The following is a 14716-nucleotide window of genomic DNA, read 5'->3' as shown; positions in this document are numbered from 1 at the left end:
ACAGCTATAGTTGGGTACCTGAAACTCATCCAATGTGACTGTCACATATTCGTATATCCGGAGGAGTAAAGGTAAAGATGTACATCACACACAGTAACAGAGAGCCCTGGACAGCAGGCTAAGATGCCGCTTAGTGAAGATTTTTGAGAGGGGAAGTGACGTATCTTTAGACAGCTCCAATGGTGCCCCACCCTACAGGCAGTCCAGTATTTATAAGACAAGACAGAACAACTAAATATGAATGCTGATTTATGTTCACAGTGAGAAAGGTTACATACACTGACTTGTGATGTTAGGTGTGGAAATGTCCAGGAGGCAGCTTGCGAGAGGTCATGACTAGACACACATTTCTGAAAATCATCTACCTAGAGGGGACTATCTAAAGCTGCAAGGGGTAAATAAGTTCCCCAAGGCATAGGGTGGAGGAGAGGAGCCAAAGATCAATCTTAAAAGAATGACCACATATAAGAATGGAATGAGAAATTTTCAGAAAGGTGAAATACCAGAGCTTCAGAGAGGTACAGGAAGATGGGTCTTTGGAAGGGTTCATTCAAATCCTCAGGAAGAAATGAGCTCACAGATTCAGGAGAGGGGGCAGAACAAACTAGACCTCAGCAGTTTAAGGCAAGGAAGCGATAAGTTTGAAAATGAAATAACAGTAAGACTGCTGAAGAGAGTCCACAGGAGCAGATACAAGCTTCCAAAACAGGGATCCCCTGACAGTCTGGGGGCAGAGGAGGACCCGCAGAGTCAGGGGAAAGGGCTAACTAGGAGGATCACAGGCAGGGGGAGTGAGTCTGAGAAATAAGTCAGGGCATTTCTTATTTCCCACAGGATGCAACAAAGATTACGTGTGGGGAAATATATATATGAAACAGTACAGAAAGTTGGGGTGAGCTGAGGTCTGACAGCCACGATCTCAGATCACTGAGGAAGACAAAATGATAGCCAACATTAACATTTCAGAAAGCTAGACATCTTAAGCCAGAGCTTGCCAGTCTAAAATAAAAACACAGGTTGTGTTCCTTTTGCAATTGGTACTACAGCAGATATGTACTAAAACAGGGGAAGTGTTAAATTGCTGAGGCATAATGAATGTAGGAATACACATATGCTCTACAGTGAGGTATCTGTGGGTTGCAGACACGGTTAAGTGATTCCTGTGTCAAAATTTTAACATAGTCTCAGAATTTTATCTGGCTGAAACTGCCTGCCTTTTTCTTGAAATACATATTTGTTTGGCTACGCAGATATTCTGCTACATAAATTTGATATTAATTTGCAAGCAACTGAGAGCTAAATAGAGTGGATTAAGTAAATTTATTTCTACTTTACTTCAACAGAAGTACCAAACAATAGAGAGACCAGAGAAGAATGAGAAAACAAAGAAACGAAGAACTGTTGTTCCACAAATAGCCCTAAATGCTCCCATTTGTGTCATACATTCAGTTACCAGTGAAGACCTGTATATTCTGGGCTTGCAAATTATTTCTACTATCACTTGCAAATGTACCTCAGAGGGCCAAATATTTTGCAGAAGTTGCCATTCTGAACTGCCACGCAAATGGGCAACTCATGCTAAAAACTGAGTAAATATCAACGCCTGCTGTTTGTTAAGAGAGCGGGCCTATTTTCATGGACCTTGAATTCCTTTTCTTCGTGGAACTTCACTTTTTACTATGAAAGTTCTCAAACACACACACACGAGGTAAAAAGTACAATATGATGCACACCAGTAAACCTGTGTGGGGCTTTATATCTCCTTTTGCAAATATATTTTCACTTTAATGTAATCCATGTCCCATCAGCATGTAAACTATTTAAAAATGGGAAAACAGGATTCAAGGTCATAAGGATGAGCAAAGTAGTGCTATTATTACTAGCACATTTCACTTTAATAGCACATTTCAAGTTCTGACAGAAAAATTCCATAGGGGCCAGGTATCTGGAGTAGAGGAGAAATGTGCCTACATGTAAACTTCCTCAAAATAAAACAAATCAGTAATGAGACCAAGAAAGGAAGCCAGTCGGGCATTTTTTAATTCAACAGATAAAATGACATATTAAAAAAAAGTCTAATGATAAATTTGGCAATTATTTCCCAACTCCCCAATTGCTTTCCTGAATTAAAGGCCAGGATGATACTGTTTGTAAACAAATGTGAGATTATGTCTTTCAATTGATACTTTACTCTCAAATCCAATTTTCTAAATTTACAGGACCATAGGGAGCAAATAAAAGAGAGGTTTCTATATGGGTGTCCACAGAGATTTCTGGCAGGGTTCCTTCTACTCCCACCCAGCAGGTAAGCCTTATGTTTTCTCATCTTTCCTTCTGCTCTCTTTCCTTCCCTTCTTCCTTGCTAGTTATGTTCAGCCTTCCAAGGGTGTCTCCAACCTCTGACCCTCAGAACTAGAGGCTAGTGTACTCCAACCCACAGCTCTCTTTTAAGGCCTGAGAAAAGTTATTAGTAACTAAGAAGGGTTTTTAATGATCAAAGCCCAAGAGACAAGCTTATTCTGTCTCCAGGTAAACTATTTGCCTCCTTACCTTTAATTTTCTGCTTGTATTCTTCTGGTCGGTGGAGGTACATGGCTGCAGCATCACCATTGAGAGGATCTATGGGGTTGGGGTAGGCCAACAACTGGGGCAGGAAGGACTCAAATATATTGGTAAGATCTGAAAAAACAAACAGAAATATGTCTCATACGGAACAAGCAAGTTCACCTAAAATTCCTTTGAATTCAGTAGTCAAAACTGCTTGTCTTACAAGATCTTTAACTGCATGGAAGTTTTCCCATAAAAGTGTGCTCCATTATATGTGACCTTTACTGTGCTTTCGTCTTCTTCTTTTTTTTTAAATTAAGTTATTATTGATATACAATCTTATGAAGGTTTCACATGAGCAACATTGTGGTCACTACATTCACCCATATTATCAAGCCCCCCCACACACCCCATTGCAGTCACTGTCCATCAGCATAGTAAGATGCTACAGAGTCACTACTTGTCTTTTCTGCTATACTGCCTTCCCGTAATTCACTGTGCTTTCTAAACTAAGAATTTAGAAATACTACATCTATTGTTTATCAGTTAAAACATGTGGCCCAATACTGTACACCTCTCTATGTTCTTACAAAATGAGCAGTTACTCTCTTAGCACTGCCTTTTTCTACAGCTTTGAAAATCTCTACTTTGAAAAGTATTCAAAGCACCGGATCTTAAAATAACTGAACCCAGTTATAGGTCTTGTCATTTAACTCTCATCATTTTCTGGTGGAGGTAAACTTAACCAGTTTTCCAATATTCTGTATAATGAGGGTAGGAACCTACATGGAGAACTTAAAATCATAATCGTAGAGGTAAGTACCAGTTCGCTGCATTTATTAATAGTCATTTTAATGAATATTTACTAACTTCTTGCCAGATTCAGCACAAGGTGCTAGGCATACAGATGATGTCTACACACACAACAGAAACACTGCAGTCACATAGTTTTATACAGGAAGTATACCTTGAACCCCTGCAACATAAACTACATGTGCCCATAACTGTATGGTCCCAAGATGCCTGAGAAGTGTGGTTTATGATGAGTAAAGAGCCCTTACTTTACCTTGGATGAGATCAGCACTTACCAAAATGCAGTCCATTAAGACTGATTCTTCAGCCTGATCTTACAGTATTAATGTTAGCAATATTATAACACCCATACCTCAGTTAATGATTATATTCATACATAATTTTACAAATACTCAAACCATGCTGATTTCTCATTAAAAGCAGCATTATTTACTCCACTCAGTCTAGAGCAATGGTTCCTAGATGAGTCTAGGACCTGGGTTATCTGCCCATCAAAATTACCCAAGGAGTTTTTTCAAAATATGCATGCCAAGGCCTCATACCTACCCCAGGGATTCTGACCTAGGACTGGCTGGCATCTATGTGTGTGTCTGTGTGTGGAAATGCACAGCCAGGGAACACCACCTAGCTTATGCATCCCTATCCCCAGACACCAAATGACAATAGGGCTATTTATTTATGGGTTCTCTGGCTCAAGGCAATGTCCAGGTTTCAGCAGCTAAGCTGCTGCAGAGCCTCTAGGGCAGCAATCCTCACACTGTTGTCTGCACATGCTGTCACCATCAATTCCTCCAGGTGGAGGTATTCCAAACTATAGGTAGGAAAGAGTGGGTCCACTTCAGAGGGGCATTAAGGCTGCTGTAGGGAAGAACTGGCAGTGATGGGTATCACCTAATATGCTGGATACCAGGCAGCACAAATTCCATTTGGCTGAATTGTCTCCAGCAAAAGGGAAGCTGGCTCCTTAGAGGTGAACAACAGATGAAAAACCTAGAAGACCTAAGTCTAATCTCAGGCCTTCCACTGACTTGGCTCAGTGACTTTGGGCAGATCTCTTCCTCTCTGCATCTCAATTTCTTCATCTGCAAAAAGAGAAGTATAATACTGCGGATACTTACAAGGAAGAATAACACATTACTAAAAACGACTTTAAAATAGGCTTTGAACTGCATCAAAGGACTAGACTAAAATATTAATAAAAATATGCCATCTTCTTAGAGTAGAAATTTCAGCTACCTGTATCCCTTTAAAGAATACAGGTTAATTAAAACGAGTCATGCTGAAAAAAAAATACACCAATTATTAAAGTAAAGCCACCCTACTCCAGGTGACTCACAAAAAGATGGCACATGGCTTAAAGGAGAAAACACAGGAGGGGATGAATCACACATCTCATGTTTTATTCTTGGCTGTTTATGAACCAGTGACCATAAATTTTTTCTTCTTCCTGTACAGTTCCTTTCAACACTAAAATGGAAACTTTTGTAAAGCATGTTGCTATCTTCAGGTTAAAACCCTGTGGATGCCCAAAGCTTGACATGGTCTGCCACCCCAGGAACCACACTTATTAGGCAGGCAGTCTTCTCAGAGACTTTGACTTGCATAATCTTTATTTGTTTTTCAGGTTTAATGCACAAAATGCTTTAACTCAGAAACCACCACCATCATGTAGTACAGTCACGGTCAGGAGTCACAAAACTATAAAGCCACTCCTTCCTTCTCAAATGCCACCTGTCCCACTCCCTTACCTACTTCTTGACTCCAAGATGCCCAATGACCTGAGTTCCCCTTTAAAAAAAAAAAAAAAAGCCAAAGGAACAAAACACAGAAAGACTTGTTTGGAGAAACATCAGTTACTTGCACAGAAGTGTGAATTCCGTGATATTTTTATTTTCAGAATTAGCTTCATATATTCATACTCCAGGAAGCTCACCGTGTTACAATATCAAAGAGAGAAGTCTATGCTTGTAACTACCCAAAACTTTCTACTGGGTCCTTTATACTTCTGGTCTTATCACACTTGACACACCTAAAATTGTTTCTCTGAAAACCTATTCCTTTTTCCTAATCCCTGGGTTGACTCTAACATCCTTGTCTTTAGGCTCCAAACCTCTGGAATGACCCTGGTTAAGCTTTCCTTCTTTACTGCACATACAGTTTCCCAGACTCACTATTTATGCTAATGAAATGCTTCGGATTCCTCTTTTGTTTCCCATGGCATGTAACTAAGTCAAGCCTAATATATCATTCCAGCCCTGGATCAGGGCAACCATCTCCTGGATGAACTTCCAGGCCCCCAAGCTCTTGCTTCTGTAATCAGAGAAAGCTTCCTTAGAACAAGTTCCTCTTGTTTTCCTTCAAATTATTCATACTCCAGAAGCATCCTACCCAAACACACTCAGGGACCCCCACCCCTCAGACTCCTGGCTTTCCAAGTTGAGAATCACTGAGCTAGCTGTGACTTCTTAGGTATTTATCTGTTCTGTATTTCAGAAGGGAGCAGGGCTGAAAGGAGAGGAAGAAAGAGTCCTGATCACAATTAGAGAGGTAACAGGATGGGCAAAAATCACAGCTTGTCAATTCTAAGGTCTAGAAATGGTGATTCTCTGTGACTTACACCAGATACTCCTCTGTCTGTGGGCTTTGGGCCATTATAGTTGAAGCTAATTGTCAAGTAATTGAGATCACCTGGGAATTTCAACTGTTAGTCATATCCTTGATTTACTAGAGAGAATCAGCAGCTGATCATTCAAAATTCCATCAAATGACCTTTGCTCATCTTTCAAGGAGTTGTAATGCATCATGAACTGCTAGGGCAGTCATGAACTTATGATATGTGTCCAAAGTAAAGCCAACCACAAAATCCCATTTCACTCATTCTAGTTTTGCCTCATTTTTTTTTTCCATTGCAGTAGTGGTGGTTATCTGCTATATGTAGAAAACACACACATACAAACATACATGTAGTCAAATTTTTCTAAGACTGAAAGAATACATAAAATATCCATATTTCCTTTGGTTATCTAATATTTGGGATTAATTAATAGATCTTTGCTTTTCTACTCTTTCATCAGCATTTAAGAAGTGGCAGTATTAATAATGGATTTGTTTTTTTACTTGAATTTTCTCCTGTTTACAGCCTGCAAACACTAAGAAACAGTGAAATTCTGCCCCATAAAAGGAGAAGTCTTCCATGTCTTTAACTGGAGGAACAGCATCATATAATCAAATAGTTGCTATATACAAAAGACTTGGTAAGCAGTGGGCCCTAAAAGGTAACACATTCCCTTGAAGAAAACTTTAATAAAGGAAATTACAAGGAATGCCCTCAGACAGGTAGGCAGACTTGAAAGAAGAAATAGCTTTGAGATTAAAAATAACATTCTCTAAATTACCAAAGGGAAAGGGACTGGGGAGGATGGGTGGGAAGGGAGGGATAAGGGTGGGGAAGAAGAAAGGGGGCATTACAATTAGCATGTATAGTGTTGTAGGGGGGGGTACGGGGAGGGCTGTGCAACACAGAGAAGATAGGTGGTGATTATTCAGCATCTTGCTACGCTGATGGACAGTGACTGTAGTGGGGTGTGTGGGGGACTTGGTGAGGGGGGGTAGCCTGGCAAACAGAGTGTTCTTCATGTAATTGTAGATTAATGATAGCAAAAATAGAAATAAATAAATAAAAGTAACATTCTCTAAAATAACTAATTCGAACCCAATTTCAATGAGGAAAGCCTATTTCTGTAGTTGTTTTGAGGACACACATGTGGCAAGGTAAAGAAGACCACCACAAAGACTTTCTGTGGTACTGCGGCACTGGCCAGAAGGCTTGAAACACTGCATTTAGTTTACTGAATGCTAACATGCTGCTAATGGAATAGTATGTCCAGCCACCAATCTGCTAGATGACAACTTCAAGAATGGATCTGGTTATTTAACTGAAAGAGTCTTCTGTGTGGATAAAAAATGTCTGAACTTGTAAGATTTACACGTTTTCATGCTAGCCCATGAGGATCTTTTAAAGATAAGAATAAGGTCTCATCAGAGGGTCACAAAGGCAAAAACCCAAACACCTCTGTTCTCACACCTCTCAAAAAAAAAAAAAAAGAGAGTGAGTACAATTAGTAGGAATAAGAACTGGTAAACATTCAGGGAATTTTTGCAATATACCTGATATACTTAATCTCACTAGTGGTAGCATTATAGTTTTTAACTATTCCAAGCTAAAAACAGGTATTACTGCCATACGTGGGAAAGGGCAATGTCCAAGACTCAGCATACTAAAACCTGGAGGAGTACCAGCTACATTCTGCTAGGTGCCAGATCACTGGGTCACCAACCAGTTACATAACATGGAACACTTTCAAGCATTCCGCCAATGTAGAAAATATCTCTGTCCACTGCCTAACTGCAGCTCCCTTCCCCCAGCATATTTAAACTATAGAGATCTACAGAAGAAAATGAATGCTACTACACAGGTCAGAATTGAAAAAACAAACAAACAAACAGGCTTTTGTTCATCAGAAACATTGCCTTTGTTGCTATGTCAATCTCAAAACACCTCCAGCTTACTTAGGTGTTCTTTAGAGGTCATTCACCCTAGTTCAAGCCTGGTATGACCCTTCCTACCTTAAAAGCTTGTAAGCTAAAACATGGTAATAGGATTTGTTATTAACCCTCCAGAAATGAGGGCAGTAATGTATAATTAGCTAGTTGGGTATTCTTACATTCATACTAAAATTCATTAAAGTTTTTAATTACTAGACAATAATTTAGTTTGTCTTTAGGGTCAGAAGAGAACAAGATTAACTGCATGCAATTACAAGTGGCCATGCAAGGGAAAGACTACCTATACACAGTGATTACAAGCAAATGAAGAAAAAAGTCCATATCACTGCAGCTGAGTGCTGAAACTAGAGCCCCAAAGAACATAGCTGTGGCCATCTTCAGGGCCATACCTTGGCTCACATCCCACAGTCCACAAAGCCCAGACCACTCTATGGTTCTAATGCTGACCACCAGTGAAGTGAATGTGTTTTTAATGGATTTCCATTAAGCTGTTCAACCCAACAAGACCCACTCTTCTGTACAGAGCTAATTAAACTCTTGGGTCACATACAACACCGTATCTGGGTATCTTCAAGCAGATCAATAAAGGAGGTGGATCATGGGACTAAGGACTGTTAAAGCCTTCAATCCAAAACACAGCATACTTCCGTATCTACTATAGTTGACATTTCTCCTATATACTGAAAAAACTGCTCTACCTGGCCTCTGCTAGCAGACTCATAATGACATCCAGCTGTTCCAAAGGCTGGATGATGTTTACAATTCCAGCATGGATGGATCAATACTGAGTTCTCAAGCCTGTTCAAACTGCAGTTGTTGGCCAATCAATCGTCCATGCAGACAGATGCGTATCTCTCTTGTTTGTGTCACTACACTAAAAATGTCTAGAAACAGTGGGGGAACTTGGTGATGGGGGGAGTCTAGTAAACATAATGTTCCTCATGTAATTGTAGAGTAATGATACCAAAAAAAAAATGTCTAGAAACATAGTTAGCAAATACTAATGCAACATAAAACATTATTTTAAGGCACCGTCCTTCAGCCAAAATTTGAATTGTTTGGAAAGACTCAAAGGCTACTTGCCTGAAAAGAGGGTGGAATAACTACTTCTAACATGGGAAAGGTTGAATTCATTAGGCTGTAGTATAGTAATATTAAATAAATTTATAGTTTAAAACTTTTCTAAATGCCTAGTAAAAAAAACTAGTTTCTCGTGCCCAATTCTAATCAAGTCCCTGAAGCATCCTTTTTGTTGTAGTCAACTTCACTTGTCTGTTATTGACTCCCCAGGTGACTCTAGGGGAAGAGATTGCCCAAATGTTGCTGCTTCTCACCAGCAAAATAAGAGGAATATCCAGTCCACTGGCTAGTAACCCTAAGAGTGAAAAAGAATAAAATTGTAAACTGCCCAATTTTACATGAAATTGTCTTCTACCTTAGGTCTACAACTTACTCCAAAAAATAAGAAATTTACTAAGTCAGTTAAGAAATGAGTAAAATGAAAAGTTGGAAAGATAAACACAATTTGCAGGAGTCAAGTATGCATGGCCCAGAAGACCAGGAAGGAGTCAAAAGCTGTAGTGAAGGTACCTGATCTCCCAGGAGTGTGGACTGAAAAGCCAACCTAGATAAGTATTTTGGAGTAAAAAGGAAAACTGAAAAATAGAAGGGAAGTTTAAAAAGCTACCTGTACCTTAATAAACTTTCCATCAGTCTTTAAAATTACAGTTGTTTTTGACACTGAAACCCAGATCTCCTTGGCTGCATTTTGAGTTCTCCAGAGTTTTTATCACTGCTGTCTAGAATAGCAGGAGAGGATATAAAAAAAGATGCTATCATACAGGAAACCAAATAAATCAATTTTTTGATGGCATCTACTACCTTTAATGTCACAAGAGTAATAACAGTAACTTTATACTCAATAGATAACTCCATACTGATGACAAGCATCTTTACAAAATTAACCATATTACCCAATTAGTTCTCTAGCAAGGTTAAATAATATAAAATTTAAAATTACTGGGTGATCAAACTACAATTACATCTATTTTGAGATTCTGAATGAACAAACTGCATGTACACTTGGTAAAAGAAAACAGGATGAGAACAGAAGCAATGAGTCAAATGGGCTACCAGAAATCAATTTTCTTTCATGGGGTGGGAGTAGGAAGAGAGGACTAAATTTACTACAATCATGAATATTGTTTAATATCAGGTTATGATAAGTATAAATCTGAAATTTCCACTGGGAATTGCTGTTATATTAGAAATACGTATATCTGTTGCACAGTACATGCCCTGGGGCAAAGTTAATTGCAGGAAATTTCACAAGTAACTCCCTGTTCCTCACCATATTATATAGTAGCGGTGTTGAAACAAGTTTTGGTTGCCAGGCTAAGTCTTTTGCTTCTCAGTTGAATGTTTGTGTTAACATGCCAACTTTCTATTAGTCGGTTTATATTAAGTTAGGTTTTTTGTCCTTTGAACTAAGATTCTCTCAAGAACAGGAAACTAACTGACTCAGAATTCACCAGTATGGACTAACCTTCAATGTCAGCGACTTTAACAGTTTGTAATAAAAATTCAGTTTAGATCTCAAGATCAGATTAAGTGTAAAAGAAACTTCAAGGTCACCTGAACCAACCACCAAACCTTCCTACCAGTACTTTTAATTAACTGTACTTACCTGGCCCTAAAACTTTCCATAAAAGAATTGAATTGAATTTTCTTGAGGAATAGTTCGGGTTTGAGCAAAATGGCAAACCAAATCTCCCATGTTGAGTATATTTTTTGACTACACTCTAAAAATTTAATTTCTTCTTGGTTTCCTGCACTTACCTGTAAATGTGTCTTCCATGCTCTTGTATTATGTGACAGTGACAACTCGTACACATGTAATATAGAAATAAATGTCCACTTTGACTCACATGATTTAATTCTTGTTACTTACTAAATGCTTTGGAAGGTCACATAAGAACATACTCTAACATTTTATAGACAAGACAAAACCTTAGTCCTCAAGACAAATGCTGGGCATAGAAGCCACAGGGCATAAATCTGCAAAGAAGTAAAAAGCTAAGCTTTTCAAACAATATGGCTTCTCTCTCACTTACCAACTTTACATTTCCCTGTATGGCCCCAGAAGATGACTGGTTAGCCAGAGACGGGTAAGATTCCTCAAGGGAGGAACAACCTAAGACAGGCACAGTCGCAGGGGGGCCATCAGGTGAGAAATTGGGGATCGAGGTGAGGCTTAGAACCTCACCCCCCCTGTTTTGAGAGAAATCTTCTGCATACATGGATGTATTATTGCCCTTGTCTAGCTTGGATTAACACATAGTCCACAGGCACACACCTGATCATCTACATTTGCTCTCTTACAACACTAAACCTTTATCTTGCATCTACCTACCACTTCAGCATTTTATTAAAAATAAGAATAATAATAATAATAATAAAGGGAGAAATGTGGGATCCACATATAAATCAAGTATAAAAATCAAACGAATATTCATATTTGACCTGATTGTTTATAGTTCATAATGCGTGATCAAAACCGAAAGTTTCTGTGATGAATGCCCTTGTACTGTTCACCACCTAAGAACTTATTCACTATGTAAGAATTTGTTCACCATGTAAGAACTTGTTCATTATGCTTCAGAAGATTGGAGACTGATGAGAATTAGGCTGGGGTGGATTAATGATTGTGCATTGAGCATTGACTCCCCTATACAGAATTTTATTGTTGTTAACAACCATTTGATCAATAAATATGAGAGATGCCCTCTCAGAAAAAAAAAAAAACAAAAAACCTTAGTCATGTTGGGCTTTTGCTTTAAAGTCAGTTCTGATCCTCATATACCTGCTAGTGGGAATGTACAATAGTTCAACCACTTTGGAAAAACAGTCTGCCAGTTCCTCAAATGTTTAAAGGGTCAGCTTATCATCCAGCAATTCCACCCCTAGGTACATACCCAAGAGAAATGAAAATGTTATGTCCACATAGAAACATGGGCACAAATATTTTTACAGGTATAATAGCCAAAAGGTAGAACCCAAAAGTCCATCATCTGACAAATGGATATGTGGTATCCATACAATGGACTATTATTTGGCCATAAAAAAGGAATGAAGTACTGATGTATGGACAACATGGGTAGATTTTGAAAACACTGTATCAAGCAAAAAAAGCCAGTCACAAATGACCACATACTGTAAAATTCCATTTATAATAAATGTCCAGAATAGGCATATCTATAGACACTAAAGGTAGATTAGTTGTTGCCTAGGGCTGGGGAGGGAGGTCAGGGAGATAAGGGTATAATAGCTAAAGGATATGGGGTATCTTTCAAGAGGCGATGAAAATGTGGTAGTTATTATACACAACTGCAAATATACTAAAAACTGTCAAATCACAAATTTCAAATGGGTTAATTTTATGTATGTGAATTTTAATTCAATAAAGCTGTTATGAAAAACAAAATCTGTTCTGAGAGGTAAGGTACTTGAGAATCAGCAAACATCTTCCACAAAGCTTTTCTGGTCCATCGTAAAAGAATTGGTTAAACTAAAGTCTAATTTACTTTATTGTAATTGGAACCAGCTTGCAGTATTTTGTTATGTACATTTCTAAGATGTGAATGCAGTTTAAGGAAACACATCATTACATCAGCTATTCCAGGCAGCATGCCATGAGACATTTTTACCAAAAAAAAAAAAAATCTTAAAAGGAATCCATTTAATCAACGTCACAGTATATGTTCTTTCTTGTTGCCTTATCTCCTTATAAGTCGTTGTTTTCCTAAAACTACCGTGATGAACAGTACTAGGCATGATTTGTTTCACTTATCAATTCAACAAATACGTGAACCTTTATTGTACACCAGGCACCATTTTAGACATGTGTGTGTGTATATATGTGTACACGGCTCTTGTGAAGCTTACAATCTAATAGGACAAGATAAACAATAAACAAATACAGGTTTTAAAGACAGGCTTTTAGAACAGGGTGTGGTGCTATAGAGCGATGTTATTTTAAATGGAGTGGCTATGAAAGGAGGCTTCTCTGAGGAAGTGATGTTTGATGAGAAAAGAAGTTGCCAGCCACACAAGATCAGGGACCGTAACTCCAGGCAACAGTTCTTGAATGGTCAAATCAGGAGGAGGAAAACAAAAATATTAACTGTGTGCTGCTGGAGAACAACCTCCTGCTGAGGTTCCCATGTACCATTTTAGCACAAGGATGTCTGACAAGGTGACTGGTGGCTGGAATGTCTTACCTACCTTAAACAGTTAAACGGTCTCTCAACTCTTCAACAAGACAGGGCCACGTCTGATTAACCCCAACCTATGCGATCCTCCCCCATCTTCTTGTACCTCTCAACAGGTTTGTTGTCTGTACCATGCTTTCTTCCAACCCATGTGCATATGAGGCACTGTGCCAGGAGTATCAGGCCTTCAAAACAAATCAGACATGCACCCCAAACTGCCCGTAAGGCAAAAAATAATCTACTAGGACAGGAAAAGGTCAGCATAAAACAACAAACACAGGGTAGGAAGTAAAAGGCCACAAAAAAGAGCTATGTAATGTAGGAGTGTCCAGAGATTACTTCCAACTGGAACACCAGGGGAGCTTCCTGGGGCCCTCAGAGCAGGGAGAGCCTGTGGTACCTGATGACTTGGACCCGTGGTAGAATAATAAACATAGTGATTTGCTGTATTCCTAATTAACTTTAAATATACTTTACAATATTTTTAGCTCCCCAACCAAGTTATATACTCAGGAAGAGAAGGCCATATAGTCCTCTCTCTCTCTCTCTGATATTTAGCACGTCACAGTATATGTGACAGAGCTGGGTAATTCACACATTGATTCCCTGGAAGAGATGAGATGTTAACTTCAGCACTGAAGGTTAGGCTAAATCATTCTTTGTTTCATAGTGAGGTTTTGGCCTTTGAAACAGATGATTCCTCAGACCTCTCAATACATCATCTCACTTCACTGAGACATTCCTAAGAGTTTTTCTAAAACTAAAAGGTATTACAGATAAAAATGTATACAACGTGCTTCTGAATGCACACACATATAAAATGTTTCTATATGTACTGGTATGCCTGCATATATACATCACTATACCTTCATTTCAGAATCTCACAAGATCATTTTAAACTTCCACTGCTAAACTAAAGTTTGTACTTGAGAAAAAAAAGTTCTTTTTTCACTTATCAAACTTCCCATCCAGGTCCTCAACATCCCTTCCCATTCCCCAAAAAATATCTTAAACCAGAGAAGAAAAGCCAAACAACATTTTTTTAGGAAGTGTCTCAAGCATCTCTAAAAAATATTCCATGGCCAAACTCACCATAGAGAGCTGTCCAAGTTTGATTAATTACATCTAGACACACAGTTCCTGACCTGAAACAGATGGGAAGAATGGCATTTTTTTAAAGATTAGAAAGTTAGTTGCAGCTTTGTGGCAACTAATTTTATTTATCAAGAAAAATATTTTTAATACATCATTTAAAAAATGATACTTTTTAGGGAAAGTATGATGAGAAAAGAATATATATATATAAAGTCTTAGTGTCTCCTCACAGATTGAAAGGGAAAAACAGTAACCATACCAAGGAGAAACCAGACAACACCTTGGCCAGATCAGGAAAATCACCAACAATCAGGGGCAGACAGATCCATGTGCCTCCTAACACAGCACACTGAGGAGAACACAATCTCACTGTGTGGTTTTCTGGCCTTGAGTGCATACTCTGAATCTAATGATAAGGAAACGTC

The 14716-nt window shown here is 38.6% G+C and overlaps 1 protein-coding gene across 2 annotated transcripts in view; it reads right to left on the bottom strand.

The window, feature by feature from the left end:
- Positions 1–14716, bottom strand: part of UBE2H (ubiquitin conjugating enzyme E2 H) — a 92888-nt gene that overhangs the window by 4081 nt on the left and 74091 nt on the right. The window contains exons 5-6 of one of the 2 annotated variants that reach the window (XM_073238468.1): positions 14289–14341; positions 2551–2679 (exon numbers count right to left, since the gene is read on the bottom strand). In XM_073238468.1, the coding sequence (XP_073094569.1) occupies positions 2551–2679; positions 14289–14341 (182 nt within the window). The remainder of the gene's footprint in view (positions 1–2550; positions 2680–14288; positions 14342–14716) is intronic. The other variant, XM_073238469.1, reaches the window with a different exon arrangement.

Source organism: Manis javanica, chromosome 6, assembly GCF_040802235.1.
Source record: "Manis javanica isolate MJ-LG chromosome 6, MJ_LKY, whole genome shotgun sequence".
In the NCBI taxonomy this organism is placed as follows: domain Eukaryota; kingdom Metazoa; phylum Chordata; class Mammalia; order Pholidota; family Manidae; genus Manis; species Manis javanica.
This window is presented reverse-complemented; position numbering and strand designations above follow the sequence as displayed.